General features: G+C 41.0%; 1 protein-coding gene across 2 annotated transcripts in view; it reads left to right on the forward strand.

Annotated features, from left to right (window-relative positions):
• The first annotated feature begins 37 nt into the window (after positions 1 to 37).
• CDC123 (cell division cycle 123) overlaps positions 38 to 17,711 on the forward strand; it is a 58,493-nt gene continuing 40,819 nt past the window's right edge. The window contains exons 1-4 of one of the 2 annotated variants that reach the window (XM_060160254.1): positions 38 to 193; positions 4,793 to 4,864; positions 10,981 to 11,038; positions 11,294 to 11,326. In XM_060160254.1, the coding sequence (XP_060016237.1) occupies positions 120 to 193; positions 4,793 to 4,864; positions 10,981 to 11,038; positions 11,294 to 11,326 (237 nt within the window). In that variant the 5' untranslated portion in view covers positions 38 to 119. The remainder of the gene's footprint in view (positions 194 to 4,792; positions 4,865 to 10,980; positions 11,039 to 11,293; positions 11,327 to 17,711) is intronic. The other variant, XM_060160259.1, reaches the window with a different exon arrangement.

The raw sequence follows: 17,711 nt of genomic DNA on the forward strand, positions 1-17,711 counted from the left end.
GTGTCCTCTCACCAAACCAGCTCGGCGGGCACTTCCGGGACGGGAGACCAGGGTTCCGGGAGGGTTCTGGGAGGAGAGGGAGAGGCGGCGGCGACGGCGGCGGCGGGGGCGGCTGGAGGATGAAGAAGGAGCATGTGCTGCACTGTCAGTTCTCCGCGTGGTATCCACTGTTCAGAAGCCTCACCATCAAGAGGTGAGACGAGAGGGGTTACGCCGAGGCAATGGGCAAAAGGGGATTGCGACATTTGGGGCGACTCCCAGCTCCATAAAAAAACTGCAGGCCTGGATGGGAGCGCCAGGGCCGAGATTTCGACTTCCTGGTGGTATTTCGGGTGGGGAGATGAATGAAGTCGATCCATGTTTGCTGTGCCCCCTGTTGTGCATCAGGGAGGGTGCTGGGGAGGTAGAAGGGCAGTGTCGTGGCTCAGTGAAGGTCAGAGGCGTTCTGAGGAGCAGATGAAGCTAGTTTAGGCTTGGGAGTTCACCTTAACTGCCTTTAGAATTGCCAGCGGGGGGAGGTGATCAGCAGAACTGGGTAGTCTGGGCTTTGCCACTGACTAACCCGCTGGGGGACTTGATAGTTTTTGGTCACTATCAAATGAGAACAATGATACAGACCCAACCTCAAATTCCATTGTGAAGCTCCAACATGATAGTGTAGATGGAAAGCATTAGTAAAGTATACTTATGTTTTGTTAGGGATGCAAGCCGTCTGAAAGAGAAGTGGAACAGGATTTGTTTTCTAGTTCTCTGGCCCACAACAAGGAATCTATGACCAGTTTGCAGGGCAAGCAGAGGATTAACTGTTTTCATCCTTCACCCGGTCATTCGAGGTAATGTAGGCAAGGCAGCTCGGAGAATATCCTCAAATGTTCAAAAGCAGTCGTGACATCTGGAGCGTGATGCAAGGGTAGGCTTTCCCACACTAAGGCAGATAGATCAAAGAGCTGCGTATCCACGGGTAGGATTTTCTGTCTTTTGGCGCTCCCCCTTTAGGCCTAGATTGCCACTTTTTTAGATATGCATCTTCCCTTTTCATTCTCGGTGCAGAGAGTGTGAATACAGAGAGGGAAACTTTTGAGATCCTGAGTGTTTGGACAAGCCCAAGGAGATTATTCAAAAGACAGTTCTTTTCTATCCTGTTATTCATACATAGAATCAGCTCCCAGTTATCCAGGGTGTAATGGAGGTTAGAGCATCTCGCAGGAGCTTTGCATTTGAAGATGGTTGAAGGCACACCAAAACAGAAGGAAGAGCTTCAACAGCAGCAGTGGACTTTATCTTCTTATATGATGTGGCAGTCCTTCATTATCTTGCATAATCGAAAGAGGCTTAGGGTCTGAGATGATGCTAGAATTATTTATTTTGTATTGGTGTGATAGAAGGTGTAATTGTGAGCCTGTCAGACATTTTCACACGGAGTTCACTCGAAACTGCCTTGTGCTTTGTGGCAGGCACCTTTGTCACCTCTGGCGGAGTTTTTCTTTGCCTTCAGCAGTAAAGTATAATGGTTAAGAATTGGACTCCAGAGTCAGGGCCATCTGTCTGGCGTGGAATTTTGGTTCCACCAGCATCTTGTGCAAACCGCTTAATCTCTCTAAGCCCCATCTGGAAAATTGAGAAAATAGTAGGATTGTCATGAGAATTAAATGAGATAAAGCATTAAAAATGCTTGCCACTGTTTCTGGCATATAGTACAAAAAGCTGCTCATTGTTAATGTTTTTGATTTAATCAAAGCTCCATTGAAGCAAAATAATTTTAGTTCACTTAAAATGTGTACCATTCATGTGAACCTGGGAGTGAAAAATAAACCAAGGGGTGGGATTTTTTTTTTTTTTTAACCAGTCCACAACTAAGCTGTGTTGCCTGAAAGTATTCTTTCCTCTGTCTTTGAACTGTAACTCTAGTTAGTTCTGTGGTGTCATCACTGGAACCTAGCATATGGCAGGATGTCCCTCCACGACCCAGGTCATTCTGGTGGAGTTGTGTTAGGTTTGTCATTGTTATTGTCAACTTTAATGCCGAGAAACCATATTCTGGTTATTGACTCAGCCTTATTATTTGGTGTTTATTAATCAAGGTTCAGAGATGATTATGGAGGAAAGAATATAGAATCATTTTTTGACATGTTCTAGAACTTTGACTCAGGCTTAAGAATAAGTAGCTAGATGACTTTGGGCCATCCACTCTCCTTTCTAAATGTTTCTTTCTTCAAATATGAAAGTTATAAATAATCTTTTAAAGGCCCCTTCAACCTCCATTCCATTAGATTAGCTTGTCTTTGTGTATAGAATTATATCGACTTGATGGGATAGGTACTTTGTCATTAAATCTTTTACATCTTTCGTTTGGGCCTCATGGAGTCTTGCCTGCATCGTGGATTTCAGTGACTGATTTAAGCTCTTTTTCGACAGCCTCAGTAGCTTTGGGTCAAGTACGCCTGGCCATGACTTATTTATGGCCTCAGTCTCTCAGGCATGGTTCCCTTTTCTTCAGAATTTTGGTGGCCTTTGGTACATCTGCACTTGGTACAGCACTTACCATATTGTACTGTGATTTTTATTTTTCTTTTGTATCTTTTCCCACTCCTAGGCGTTCAGTTCTTAATGGAGTCATCTACGATTCCTCCATGACTTAGGTAACATAATGCAAGGTCACGTCATTAGGGCGACTTTAGAACTGTGACAGCAGGACTCAGGGACTCATGAGAACGATGCAGAATCTAACTCGGTGAGGCTCATACATGTAAGAGTTGTAGACCCTCCAAATAGGAAAAATATGCAGAGAATTCACAATGGAATCAAACAGTAAATAGATGTTTCAAATCCACTCAAGGGATGATGCAACCTGGAGGGAAAGTCAGGATTCACATCAGACTTGAGAATTAGTGTAACTCAGAAACAAGGGACGTGGACTCGGAAATCATCGATTTGGGGACTCAGAGATGTTACTGGCATAGAAGAGGGCTCTCTCTGCTCTTATTGTGGTCAGGAAGATCACCCTAATGTCTAGGAACCAGCATCCCTGCCGATATTTCTCAGTCTCAGGCCCATGAGAAGGTAAACTTCAAATTCTCTTAGGAAGGTCATGTCTAATTCTCTTGGGCTGACATTGTTGGGTAAGTATCTTTAACCCCAGGAAGAGCTAGAATTATATATAGAGGTGATGAAATAATTCAAACTTGAGGGTTTTTTCTCCTGTTAAGTTTATTTAATATCCTTAAGAATTTGCCTTTTTGAGAACATTTGGCATATGTATAACAGGTTAGCCTTGTGTTTCCAATTTAAATTGTGTAATTGGTTTAGAATTGTGATACGTTAAAGGATATAAGAAAATTTTTTAAGTTTTTCAGTTTCAATTGGAATGTTTGCAAGAACCTTAGATTCACTGTACTTACAATTTAATTCACTGGTTTTGTAAGAGTTAAATACTTGGAAAGGCTTACCTGTAATTAGACAATTGACATATTTAAAAAGAAAGTTGAATAGATTATTTTTACAAGAGTTAAAAAATTTAAAGCAACTTTTAAGTTTCAAAGACTCACTTGAAATTTCATTAAAGTTTAGCAGATTTACAAATAGAAGAATAAGATTTGGTAGTTGAACTTAAAAGCCTGAAGAAGAAGTAAGCTTTTGAATGTGAAATTGTAATTTTGATAAATCAGATATTAATTTCCAAAACTGAAGTAGCTCATGAATAATCTTTCCTGTGCACAAAATCCATCTGTAATGTGCCAAAAAATTTATTCAATAAATAAATGAAGCATACTGTTATAAGTCAATTATGGTCTCTCTGAAAGCAGGCCATAATCGTTTTAAGTTTTTAAAAAATACATGCCTCAAGATCAAAGTAATAGCATTTTAGGTATCTGTGGCAGGATTTTTGATGATTATTACAGAATAAAAAACCAAATTATCCCATACGTTTTTTCAAGTGATATCAAGTATGGCTTTGCCATCCCTTTTTTTTTCCCAAAAGAAAAAAACGTATTTAATAAACAGTAACACAAGTGAATGTTTATAACATGATCAGTGATTATTAAATAGACAACAAGATGATGGTAAATGAGGCTTGTATATCAAATATAAAGAGTAAAGTTTATTCATTTATTTATTTAGGCATTTGATGCCTTCCCTTGCAACTTTCTAGTTTTCTCACATAGGCTTTGCCATTCCTTAATTATGATTGTCTGAAACCAATTCAACTGAAGCATGCCCAGGTAAGCAGCTGTGTACTCTGGTGATCAGGTGAATAGAATGCACATCCAAACATACCGTGAATTCTTAGCCTTACACACTCATTGCCAACCAAAGAATGGTTTCCACATCTTAAGCCTGCTTCCTCCCCATATCTTAGAAGGTGGTCAGATGCTGTTCATCTTCTGATTTGTTTGCTCATTTCCTGTGTTGCTGCAAATACCTGCAGGGCTCTAATTTCTTAAAGGCACATAACCCTTGTACTCAGAATTCTTCTGAGCTTGTTGCTTTCATACTGTGATTTCAGTCCAGTTCTTTGGATTTGGCTGGTTTTTGTCTCTTTATCACCGAGACAATGGGGGTAATTATATGCACCTAATTTAGTTTACCACAGTATTTATTCATATTATCCTAATTTCCAGTCTGCTGCTGCCAAGTGTCCATCATTAACATTTCCCACTTCATATTAAAATAAAGGGAACAAGTAAATCAGAAATTGAGTTTTGAACTTTTTTTCTCTGCTTATGGTTGGTCTTTTAAATTGATGCCCTTTTTTTTGGTATGTGCATTTTGTTTTTGTTTTTGTTTTTTTTAGTGTCATTCTTCCACTTCCTCAGAATGTGAAGGATTATTTACTTGATGATGGAACTCTGGTGGTGTCAGGAAGGTAAGGCATATCAGAAAAAAGTTCTTTAAATTTTAGCATAAAGAAATTTGTAATGATTAAATCTCAGCAATTACCATGTAAAATAAGTACATTAGCTTTGGCCCCATTCTCTCCCTTTTTTCCCTAGTTAAAATTATTTGCTGATCTTTGTTCTGTATTCCTTGTCAATGCTCAGTTGATAAGATTTTCAAAATTGAGTACTTCCTCTACTAATAATTACAAGTTGTGAAATTGAGTAATTCCTTTCATCTCTACTTTTAGAAAATGTGTATGATAACTATTCCTTTTGTTCAAGTAGTTCCTCTGTTTATAAAGGAAAGTACCATGCTTCAGTGTTTTTAGTGCAAACTAGAAAAAGTTTAAGAATCATACTTTAATGTCATTCCTATTTTTTCATTCAGGTCTCTGCTCAGAAGTCATGTTATCTAAGTGTTCTTCCTTCTCTTTCCTTTCTGAAGTAGCTTAATGCTAACCCTTACTGATAATGTCACTCGTTTTTTTAATAGAATTGTAGGTTGGAAATAATTTTCCCTTAGAATTATTAAAAAATATTTTTTTATTGAGATAAAATATACATAACATAAAATTTACTATATTAACTATTTTTAAGTGTACAGTTTAGTGGTATTAAGTACAGTTACAATGTTGTGCAACCATCACCACCATTCATCTGCAGAACTCTTGCCATCTTGAAAAACTGAAACTCTGTACCAGTTACACACTGACTCCCCATCGCTCCCGTCCACCAGCCCCTGGCAACCACCATTCTATTTCCTGTGCCTGTGAATTTGACTTCTCTAAATACCTCATACAAGAGGAATCACACAGTACCTGTCCTCCTGCGGCTGGCTTATTTCACTCAGCATAATGTCCTGAGGTTCATCCATGTTACAGTATGTGTGAGAATTGCCTTCCTTTTCAAGGCTAAATACTGCTCCATTGCATGGATTATCACATTTTGGTGCATCACTTTTTATCTCCTAACCTCACTTTATTTTTCAGTATAATACTTATTTCCAACTGACATCATTCCCTTAGTGGTTCTATTAGAATACAGTCTTCATGAGAACAGGGACTTGGACAGTTGTGTTCCCAGCTCTTGGAACAGCGCCTGATACACAAGAGGTGCTTGATGAACGTTTCTTCAGTAAATGAACTCAGAAATGTAATTAGAATTGTGTATGTTTTCAGTAACACTAATTTTACCATAAATATGTATGTGTGTGTGTATGTATATATATGTGTATGTGTATGTGTGTGTGTGTGTATATATATATATACACACACACACACACATATATACATATATATTTTTTTTTTGGTCTGGTGGATCTTCTGTGTAGCTTTCTAGATTATAGTTCTGTTTTTGGTATTCTCAACCCCTTAATAACCTGAAAATTATTAATTTAGAGCCTCATTGACTTGGAATAATTGCAGGATAAGGAAACAGAATAGGTAGGTGAGTCTCAACCTTGGGATATTTACACACGTAACTTTATTATTTTTAAATATAGAACACTTAATAAGCTTACATAAATGGGAGTGTAAAGCAAATGCCTCCCGCTGTTAGAAAGGCCTGGGTAGATTTCAGTGCTCTGAGCTTGTGGAAGAGCTCCTGTGATGTTTTTCGTTGGCCAGATGTGTGCATGAACTTCTGGCAGAGACAGGCCTGTTAAACACTGTTAAGCAGTGTGATACAGCACACAGCACTTCACTCTGCTCTCCAGTAACGCACAAATCAGGTAGGGACCCTGCCTTTTTGGAGTTGACAGTTCAGCTTTGTATTTTATGGGAGTCAAATAGCACAGTGCTGGTCTGTCAGTCACATTGCCTAGGGCTAAATCCTATCTTTGCTCATTTCTAGCTCTCTGTGCCTCAGTTTCCTCTTCTGTAAATAGGGTTGTTGCAGGGATAAAAGGAGAAAATGCATAAAATGTTTAGCCATAAATATTTAATGTTTATAAATATAATAATGCCTAGTACATTGTATGCTCTTAAGAAATACTAACTGTTCTCACCATTATCATTAATCTCAGTCCGCACATTAAACAAACACACCAGTAAATATATAAGTGAAAATTGTGGTAAGGGCTGTGAAGGAAATGGGGTGATCACTGCCGTATTAAATTACTGGAAGTGGGCTGGGGCTGAGGATTTCAGGGAGGGTCAGGGAATACCCCAAAGAGGTAACTTACGAGCCTCTCAGGAAGTTTGGGTGGAAAGCAGTCCGTTGAAGGGCAGAGGGAAGAATCTTCAAGGCTGAGGGAGCAGCATTAAGGAGGGCTCTGAGGCAGGGGAGATCTTGACGTGCTTGGTTTGGTTATCATTGCCTGCAGTTGGTGTAGGAAAGGAGGCTGGTAGCACGCATTTCTGGTGTAGACAGTGATTCGTTTTCATTGCACATTATTGGGTGCCTACCATGAGTTGGGTGCTGAGCATGCTACTGGGATAACAAGATGGGTGTCTGGTGTGCTGAGCAAATAAACTTTGCATTTAAAACAAACAAACAAGAAAAGATGGGCGGGACATCCTGCCTTGGGAGTCCAGGCTTAGTTAGTCGCCAAGTCAAAGATGTAAATAAATAGGTGCCCGTGTTTGGAACAAAAGCACCCAGTGTTCTGTTAAGCCATGTTTTTGGAGTTGAAATAATCACTGTAAGCTGGGGTGATGCAGGGAGTTTGTACAGAAGAGGTGGTGCCTGACCTGGGCTCACAAGTTGGGTCGGATTCAGGTGGTTTGACTCAGCGCTCCCGAGTAGGTGCCAATCCTCACTGTCCCGTTTTGGCCCCGGGAGTTCTTTCTTTCGTGATCGTCTCCCTTAAGGAGAATGACAGTAGATGCCAATTATAAAACCCATGTTCGATTCGTTCATGTTTTGAATCTCCACAACTCTGCGGAGTAGCTGCTGTCGTGTGGTTTTATAGATGGGATTCTGGTGCCAGGCTCGCGACTAACAGGCAGAACTGACATATTCTGACAATGTCTGTCTGCCTCCGGAGCCAGTGCTCTCACATTTCCCGCGGCTTTTAGGTACCAGCTCAGTGCTAGCTGTGATACAGAAAACAGAGAATACTTCTAAATATTAACATCAACTCAGTCCTCAGTATTTAGAGGTTTACCTTGGAAAGCAAGTCTGGTGAACTTGCCAGTGTATACACTCCATCATCTTTTCCGTTTCAGTGACACATCCCATGGTAGGAATTGCAATAAGTTTTTCTGAAGAACTGCATGAATACACCGATTACAAATATGTTTTTTTAAAATGTATTTTGTTACACTAACAAAAACCAAAAGTGGTGTTTTAGAGTGATAAATGTATTTTCAAGTTCATTGAGTACCTTTTGTGTTGTTATTTCATGATAGTCATCTGTATTGCCTAAAGTTAGTGACTTAAAACGTGACCATTTTATGTGTCAATGTTTGCTCAGCTGGGTGTTGAGAGACACTTATCCTTGGGTCTCTGCATGTCTTTTGAACAGAGGCACTGACAGCTTTTGTTCCTGATTGTCTTTTCAAAGACGTTTATGCAGCAGATGGCCTTGGAAGATAGAGATAGTGTCTCTCCCTAGCAGAGAGCAGGCTTGTTACTGTCTAGTACAGATAAAGACAGTGTCACCTCTTGGGTCAAAGACCAGCCAGGTTTACCTGCAGCTCATTATAAAAGATGAGATTCTCTAAGTTCAGGGTTCCTCAATTGTAACACAAACCTGTGTCACTCCTTGACCTCCGACGGGGCGTGAGGGGCCAGAGGGAACTGATTCGAAGATGGAGCTCATGCTTTGTACTGTGAGTGAGAGTCCTTTGTTTCTGACCCAGGAGTCCCCTGTCTTCTTCCAGAGTCCATGAACTCTGGCAGGCTAACTTGTTAGCTTGCAAGTGGGGTAAAATCTCAGAGCCTCTGTAATGCTCGACACTGGGCAAGTCTTCTGTTGGTCTTGCTGAGGTCGCTCTTGCGGCTGTAGTTGTCTGGTGGCTCGACCATAAAAACTGGATGGTTTTAAGATACCTCACTCATGTCTGGCAGCGGACGCTGACTGTCACCTGGGCTTCTCTTTCCTTGTGATTTCTCAGCCTCAGACTCGGCTCCTTTACGTGGTGGTGGCAACATTCCAAAAACGGGGGCACGGAAGCTGTAAAGACTTGACACCTAGGTTCAGCATCACATGGTGTCGCTTGTGCTACATTTTGTTGGTCACAATGAGTCTTGAAGCCAGTTTGAATTAAAGGGGCGGGAAAACAGATGCCATTTCTTGATGGGAAGAGTGGCAAAGTCACCCTGCAAAGGGGCATGTCAAGATGGGAAGAATTGTTGTGGCCATCTTTGTAAATACATCATCAGAGTTTCTTGTTTTTGTTTTTCCCATTCATTGTGATGTGTACTTGGTGGGCTCTTTCGTTCTAGAACAGTTAAAAATATTATGTCTTTGATCATTTCCTCTTATTTTCTTGCTTCTCTTTCTGGAACTCCTATTATTTAGAGGCTGGGTCTACTGGATTAATTCTCTGAATTTTATCATTTCTTCCCTATTGTCTGTCTTCTTAGTTTTACTTTCTGGAAAATTTCCTTGATTTTGCCATTCATTCTGTTGAATTTTTAGATTTCGGCTACCACATTTTCAGTTTCTACAAGTCCAACCTTGTCCTCTGGCCTCCTCTCATGAATGCAGTATCTTTTATCTTTGAGGATATTTATGATTTAAAAAATTATTTTTCATCTGGTTCCTGTATTGTCTTTATTTCATCCATGTACCTTTTCTCTCTCTTTTTAAAAACTCTTTTCTCATCTTGGAGCCTTTCTTTAGTTTTCTCATGATTCTAGGCCTTTATCATATTTAAGAGTGAGGGATGGACACACACACACACACACACACACACGCAGAAACTTTGTGTGCCCGGGTGGGGCTTGTTGGCTAAGAGTGTCAGCAGTCAGCAGGTATTGATGGAAGATTCCCAGATGACAGTTATTTGTGAGTCTTTCCCTGGGGGTTTTCCAGTGTCTACAGAGATGAGTCCTCTAATCTGTCTGTATTGGGGGAGCAGGGAGGGAGGAAGGGGACTAGAGGTCTCACTGTTAACACGACTTCCACTTATGACTTCGTCGTATTCTAGCATTTCACCCCGATTTTCCTCTAGGGCATTAAGGACCGGAGCCCTTACCCGGTTTGGTCCACGGAGGAGGTTGAGTTGCTGGGGTATGCCAGCTGAGGACAGCTCGGCGTGCCTCCCTGCCCCCTTCACGGACTTCACTCAGGTCACCCCTTTTGAAGCCGGAGCTGTGGTCCCATCGTGTGTGATGGCTCCAGGGTCTGCCTGTTGCCAACTGGGTCCCCCCGCCACTGGCTTTCTGTTTTCCAGACTTCTGTTGTCTCTTCTCTGCAGTTGTCTCCTCTCTGGTGCTTTTTCCCTTGGGATCTTTTAAATCATTTTAGTAGCATTTCAAGAGGGAGTTCTTCATAGGCCTGGGCAGTGTCGCTCCCTCTGCGGTCTTTCAGCCCTTGCTTCGCCCCAGGCGGTAAGGATTGGCTGTTAATGGCCCTTTTCAACACCCACTCTGCCCACTGGCTCCTTCTAAGACAGCATGTCTGAGTATGTCTTTCTCTTCCTCCCCCATGCCCTCCAGTGGTGCCAGTCCAGATCCAGGGTAACTCCTGCCACCAGCCCACACGCCCTGTTTTCACTATGTAAACAAAAGACTTTTGGCTGCGCCCGCAGGGTGTCCAGCGGTTGCCCGGAACAGCTCCTCCGGCAGCTCCTTCTGTGGCTTCCTTCATCCCGTCTGGTCTTCCCTGTCTTGGGCAGCACTTTCTCTTATATCGGGATTGAGACTGGATTCTTAGTGTCCTCACAGGTGGAGTTTGAGTTTTTCTTTTCCTTGTTTCTAGTGATTTCTGAGAAGAGGGCAGGAAGTTTTTATTCCGCCATCTCTTATTGGACGTGTACTCTCATTAATTTCATGTTGGTTTTTATTAGTTTCTGTCTCAAAAAGTGAACTTTTCCTAACATTATCCTCCAATTCTAAGGCTTTTTTAAAAATATATATACTCAGCACACCTGCAATTATGACTGCACAGCACCAAAGCTTTCTCTTGCTCAATTTAAATTTTATGTTCTTCCAGGGAAGATCCGCCAACATGTTCTCAGCCGGACAGTGATAACGAAGCAGAAGAAATACAGGTTGGTTCAAAATAATATAAACTGTTCTGTAACGTGTTCTAATCGAAATGTTCTCTGAAATGGTTCTGGCTTTGAGATCTTAGCATAGATTCAATCAAGTGAGAAATTACATGAAAATTTCCCTTGGACACATACTTTGTGTTCAGGAAAAGCTGTCTCCTGTGTATGGGTGATTTTTAGATGGGGCACTGCTTTTTGGAAGCCCAGTACACTGTCCACATTTAACATTCTGTTTCTGTCCTCCTCTCCATGCAGTGGTCGGACGACGAGAACACAGCCACGCTTACGGTAAGAGCCTTGAGGTGTGGGGACCACCTCACGCTGTCACCCTGGGGTGCTTCCGGGTTTCAACACAGATCACTCTAAATCCCCATTTACTCACCTTTTCAAGCTTTTATTTATTATTTTGAAAAATAACTTAAATCACTGTTTACAGGCAAACATGGTGCGCCCTTTTTTCCCTTTTATTTTTATTTTCATTTTTTAAAAAAATACACCTTTAAAAAAAAATAAATAAATAAAAATTAAAAAATACACCTTTATTTTATTTTTTTGGCCATGCCATATGGCATGTGGGATCTTGGTTCCCCGACCAGGGATCGAACCCGTGCCCCCGGCATTGGAATGACAGAGTCTTAACCACCGGATGGCGAGGGAAGCCCCTCCCTTTGATTTTTTTATTTTTAATTTTTTAAATTTATTAAATTTATTTATATTTGGCTGTGTTGGGTCTTCGTTGCTGCACGCAGGCTTTCTCTAGTTGTGGCGAGCGGGGGCTACTCTTTGTTGCAGTGCACAGGCTTCTCATTGCAGTGGCTTCTCTTGTTGTGGAGCACGGGCTCTAGGCACCAGGCTTCAGTAGTTGTGGCACATGGGCTCAGTAGTTGTGGCTCGTGGGCTCTAGAGAGCAGGCTCAGTAGCTGTGGCGCACGGGCTTAGTTGCTCCGCGGCATGTGGGATCTTCCCGGACCAGGGCTCTAACCCTTGTCCCCTGCATTGGCAGGCGGATTCTTAACCACTGTGCCACCAGGGAAGTCCCTGTAGAAGTTGATTGAGCATGTTTTAGTCTTTCAGGCTAAGAGTGTTGTCAAATTCAACTTAAAATATGTTTTAACAAAAATCTTTTTAAAGGAATGAGAGTATTTCTAAAAATATGGGAGGCAAATGAAGCTTCTCATACTTTGAGATAAAAGCGAAAGATTTATGTAAAATTGCTTACAAATAAATGTAAAGGCACAATAAAGGAAACTAGTTGTAGAGGAGGGTATATTCTAATGCAATTCTAAATAGGAGATATTTCTGTTTATTTTGATGGAAGAGATATGATGTCCAGGGTACAAGGGAAAAAAAGGGCAGGTGCCTAAACATTTCCTTAGGTATAAAAAGTGTGCCCACACATGCAGAAAAGGCAAGTTTACATGTTTTATTTTACTCTGGATATCACTCAGGTCAGTTCCTCTCCTTTTATGAAAATTCTGTTCAGTTAGCATACATCTTAGCTTTTGCCCATATTCAGCGCCCTGTAGTAGGTTCTATGAAGTAAATAAAGATGACTATGATTTGATTCCTGACGTTAGGGAGTATATAAACCAGTGAGGAAAGACGCTCCAGTTTGAGGGTGATGACAAAGTGCTGTCAAACACAGAGGACAGGGCTTCCCTGGTGGCGTAGTGGTTGAGAGTCCGCCTGCCGATGCAGGGGACGTGGGTTCGTGCCCCGGTCTGGGAAGATCCCACATGCCGCGGAACGGCTGGGCCCGTGAGCCATGGCCGCTGAGCCTGCGCATCCGGAGCCTTTGATCCGCAGCGGGAGAGGCCACAGCAGTGAGAGGCCCACATACCGCAAAAAAAAAACAACAAAAAAACAGAGAGGACGGTTACCACCAAGGGCATCTAGAAATAATTCAAGGGAGAAGTGATATTTGGCCTGGATGCTAAGTGTAAGGATGATCAGTATCAACTCATGTTTTTTTAATATAGATAGATAGATACAGAAATTAATAATGTGTGTGTGTGTATTTACCAAACTCTGCTTAGCTCTAAAAGTGACATAATGACATCGTGGTGGCAGTGAGCACACCTAGTGCCCTGATCTTGGTGTCTAAATAGCATTTTCCACTAAAAGGAGTTGAAGCTCCTTGAGAAATTAAAGAATGGGGGTGGCATGGTAAAGATGAACCTGCAACAACTTGTGTCAGAAAGTAAGAATGATGGGTCATGACACAGAGGACCCAGAAGTTAGCGTGAATGGGCTCCCACTGGCCACATATGTGAACATCATAACAAAACAATAATAGTAATGGAGTATAACCATTGACTAAAATTAGAATCCACGGTCCCATATTGACATGAACAAATGATTAAATTAAATAAATGGAGCAGAAGAGAAAGCCCTTCTTTATAGTAGAAAAGACACCAACTGATAATTGTAGAAGGAATGATAGAATTGGAAATCACCATTAGCAACCATTATAGTAATAATTGATGGAATAGATGTTAAAACTCATGGGTGAATATTTGATGAGGATACTTGAGTATTCTCAAAGTTTTGTCCACCAAAATTACTTACTAGTTGTAAAGAGAAAAACAGTACCTTCACAGTGGAAAGAGCTGGCACCAGTGTGACCAAAGTTAACCTTCTCAGTGATGGGACAGACTTACATCGCCTGTCTCCTCGTGCAAGGCACAGAAGGACACATCACCTGCCAACAATGCACAACCTGAATCCAGTCATGAGGAAACAACCAGGAAACTGAACTTTTTAGAAATTACATAGAGTCGCTGCCCTGTACTCTCCAAAACGTCAGGGTCATGAAAGATAAAGAGCAACAGAGAGAGGAAATGTAACAGCTGAAAGGAGATTAAGGAGACACGACAAGGAAATGCAGTGCTCGATTCTAGACTGGGTCCTGAGCCAGAGGAAAATGTTCCATTTTTCTTTTGCTATAAAAGACGTTATCAGGACAATGGGCACAATTTGAATAAGATCCATAGATGAGATAATGGTATTGTATCCACGTTACCTCCCTGATTTTGATAATTTGGCTGGGTTATGTAAAAAAAAGTTACTGCTTTACACACACACACCACACACACACATCCCCCCCACACACACACCCCACATTCCCCCACCCCCACACACCCACCCCTACCCCTGCCTACTTATATGTAGAAAGGGAATTGAGGGGGAGAATGATAAAGCAATGTGGTAAAGTGCCTGATTGAAGAGTGTGTCGAAATTCTTGTTACTCTTCTTTTAATGCTTCTGAAAGTCTCAAATTATTTCAAAATAAAAAATTAAAAAGTGATTGGGTTTCACTGGGGAGAGCTAGATGTTGGGCAGGGGAGCTTTCAGGGCAGAAGAGCACTCTCAGAAGAGGAATGTGAGCCAGGACCCAAGGAGGGAAAATTACCACTGCAAGTAATTAGTAATTAGTGTAGTGACAGAAATGCCAAATTAAAAATGGAACCAAGCAGTCAAGATGGGTAAATTCCAAAGGCACAATGGTGAATTTCAAAGAGCAAGCTGCCAAAAGTATAGATATCAAGTGACAACAGTTACTTTAAATTTTTTAAATGTTATGTTTTATGGACAGGCACACGTAGTATAACATCAGGACTGTAGAAGAATATGCCCACTCCTGTAATGATGGTTGCCTGGGGGGAGAGGGAAGCATTAGGGAGGAGAGCAAGGAGATTAGGAACTTCATTAGTATCTGTGATGTTTTTTCCTTAAGAAACTTAAAGGTCTGGATCAGACATGTCAAACTGTTGAATGTATGGATCCAGGTATATATTTTTTGTATATTTAAAACATTTATTTCATGATTAAAACATTTTTTTAAAGAAATAACCTTTCTGATGGGTGTGATACAGGGGGGCTGTGGTGGGTAAAGTTGGAAAGATAGGTGAGTTTGGATCATAGAAAGTCCATGGATATGATTTAAAATGTGGATTTTATCTGACTTAAAACAGGAACCTTTTCTCAGACAACTGAGGTGTTCCGCGAATTTAAAATCGACTTGAACTGTGAGCTTAAAAGAACCCTATTACTAGTAAAATCTGTTAAAAGATAATTTTCAGGAAAAGGTAGAATAATGACAACACGTTGAAGGCTGTATTTAACTCATGAGGGAACCAGGCAGATGTTATAACTGTCTCAAAAGAGAACCCAAAGGACAGACACATTTATAGATTAGGAGTATTGAGATGAATACGTGGGAGGGAAGATAGCTGATTTCCACCAGACAGGATAGAATTTTCACGTCTGTAAGAAATACTTCTCATTGTTTTCACTTACCTATAATTCACCGAGTTGTAAACTAGCTCGCAGACCCAGATAGAATCAGGTAACCCAGAAAGTGCTGTATGTATAGAATTCATAGTCTTTCACTGAAAGCACAGATTTTTCTGTACAATACATAAACTTTTCGTCATTTAAATTTGTTTTAGTATCCTTATGGCAGGATTTCTTAAAGTTGAATAATTGGAGGATTTGAGGGAATCGATTGCCTCTTTTAAAATGTATCAATGATACAGACTAGCCAATACTTTACAATAACTATAAATGAAGTATAACCTTTAAAAATTGTGAATCACTATATTGTATACCTATAACTTATATGGTAAAGAAAAAATGTAATACAGAAATATAAAGCAGTCCTTATATGTGAAGTTTTATGGGACAGGAAAATTAAATTGTTTTGTCTTTGAAGATCGAACCCCTCATATTGTACAATTTGTGTAACTGTGCCATTTATCAAAAATATTGCTAATGCAGATCTTACATGACTTTTTATGGATAGAGCTCTAGGGTAGCCAAACCAGCAACTTCAGGGGATTCTAAGGATATTACTGCCTTAACAGAAATGAGGGAGAGACGAATGGAAGATAAAAGACTCAAAGCTGTTATTCGTTTTGTAAACCTCTCTAAATGGCTGCAGTTTAGTTTCACGTATCTAAGCAGAAGAAGAATAACAGAGGATGGAGACGGAGGCAGGCTGTCAGATAACTAACTGAAAGATGCTGCTGACTAGTCCAGAGGTCACGTACACCTGCAGCAGAAAGAAAGGAAGTCTAACCTGCCCTTGATCTCTGCCTGCACTCACTAGCCTGTTGCTTAAAGCTGGTATCTTGTCTGGGGAATATGTTACCTTTTTTTTTTTTTTTTTAACTTACATTTTTTGGTCTGTGTCTCTGTGACTTGAGTCATAGTTTTTTCTCTGTCATAACTGGATTAGATCTTGGGGATCAGCATAAGCCATTTTTCTTTTTGGTATTTGATTATTTATTGCTGAATCACAAGTCATCCTAAAACTTTGTGACTTGAAACAATAATAATCATTTCCTTTTCTAATTTTAAAAAATTTTATACAATTTTTAAAGGTTATACTCCATTTACAGTTTTACAAAATAATGCATCATTCCTTGTGTCATACAATAATATATCCTTGTAGCCTCTCTTACACCCAGTAGTTTGTACCTCCCACTCCCTTAGCTTATTCTAGACCTATTGTAACTTTTTTTCCCCTTGTGGAAGAACTTGTCATGACTGGACTTTTTCAATATTTGCAGTTGCCAGTAGGGGGCAGCAAATATAAAGGAAAAAAGTGACTGCAGAGCATCAGTGTTAGTGTTTTTGTATTCTTGTCTCTCCTGCAGGCCCCACTTCCATCTCTCCTACTCTCCTTTTCTCTACTTTATGTCCATGTGCTCCTGATGGTGACAGAAGGCTCGAGGGAGAGCATAATTGTAATTACGTTTACGTTCTGTCACCACTGTATTTCTACTTACTTCCTGGTTGAAACAACACTTAGAATGTTTTGGTTACTCACCAATATAAAATACACATTTTAGGGACTTCCCTGGTGGCACAGTGGTTAAGAATCCGCCTGCCAATGCAGGGGACACGGGTTCGAGCCCTTGTCCTGGAAGATCCCACATGCCGTGGAACAACTAAGCCCGTGCACCACAACTACTGAGCCTGCGCTCTAGAGCCCATGAGCCACAACTGCTGAGCCCATGTGCCACAACTACTGAAGCCCGCGCGCCTAGAGCCTGTGCTCTGCAACAAGAGAAGCCACTGCAACGAGAAGCCCGCGCACCACAACGAAGAGTAGCCCCCGCTCGCCACAACTGGAGAAAGCCCGCGCGCAGTAACGAAGACTCAATGCAGCCAAAAATAAATAAATAAATTTGTAAAAAATAAAAATAGGGCTTCCCTGGTGGCGCAGTGGTTGAGAGTCCGCCTGCCGATGCAGGGGACACGGGTTCGTGCCCCAGTCCGGGAAGATCCCACATGCCGCGGAGCGGCTGGACCCGTGATCCATGGCCGCTGGCGTCCGGAGCCTGTGCTCCACAACGGGAGGGGCCACAGCAGTGAGAGGCCCGCGTACCACAAAAAAAAAAAATAAATAAAAACTTAAAAAATACACATTTTAAAATCAACCAGAAAGGAAAGAACATTTTAACTTCACCAAGGTCCTATTTTTAAATTTTGTTTATATTAAAACTTATCCGGAAATAGCAGCGTTTAAATACAGTTAACCACATAATTTATTTCTTATTCTCATGAAGCCTTTTGGGGAAACGTCCAAGAATCTTTTCCTGCAAATGGAAAGGCTTCTGGCCCTTAAGTGCGAGGTATTATTTCTGAGAATTGGAGTGTATGCACA

The sequence above is a fragment of the Lagenorhynchus albirostris genome, chromosome 1, assembly GCF_949774975.1.
Source record: "Lagenorhynchus albirostris chromosome 1, mLagAlb1.1, whole genome shotgun sequence".
NCBI classification, from domain to species: domain Eukaryota; kingdom Metazoa; phylum Chordata; class Mammalia; order Artiodactyla; family Delphinidae; genus Lagenorhynchus; species Lagenorhynchus albirostris.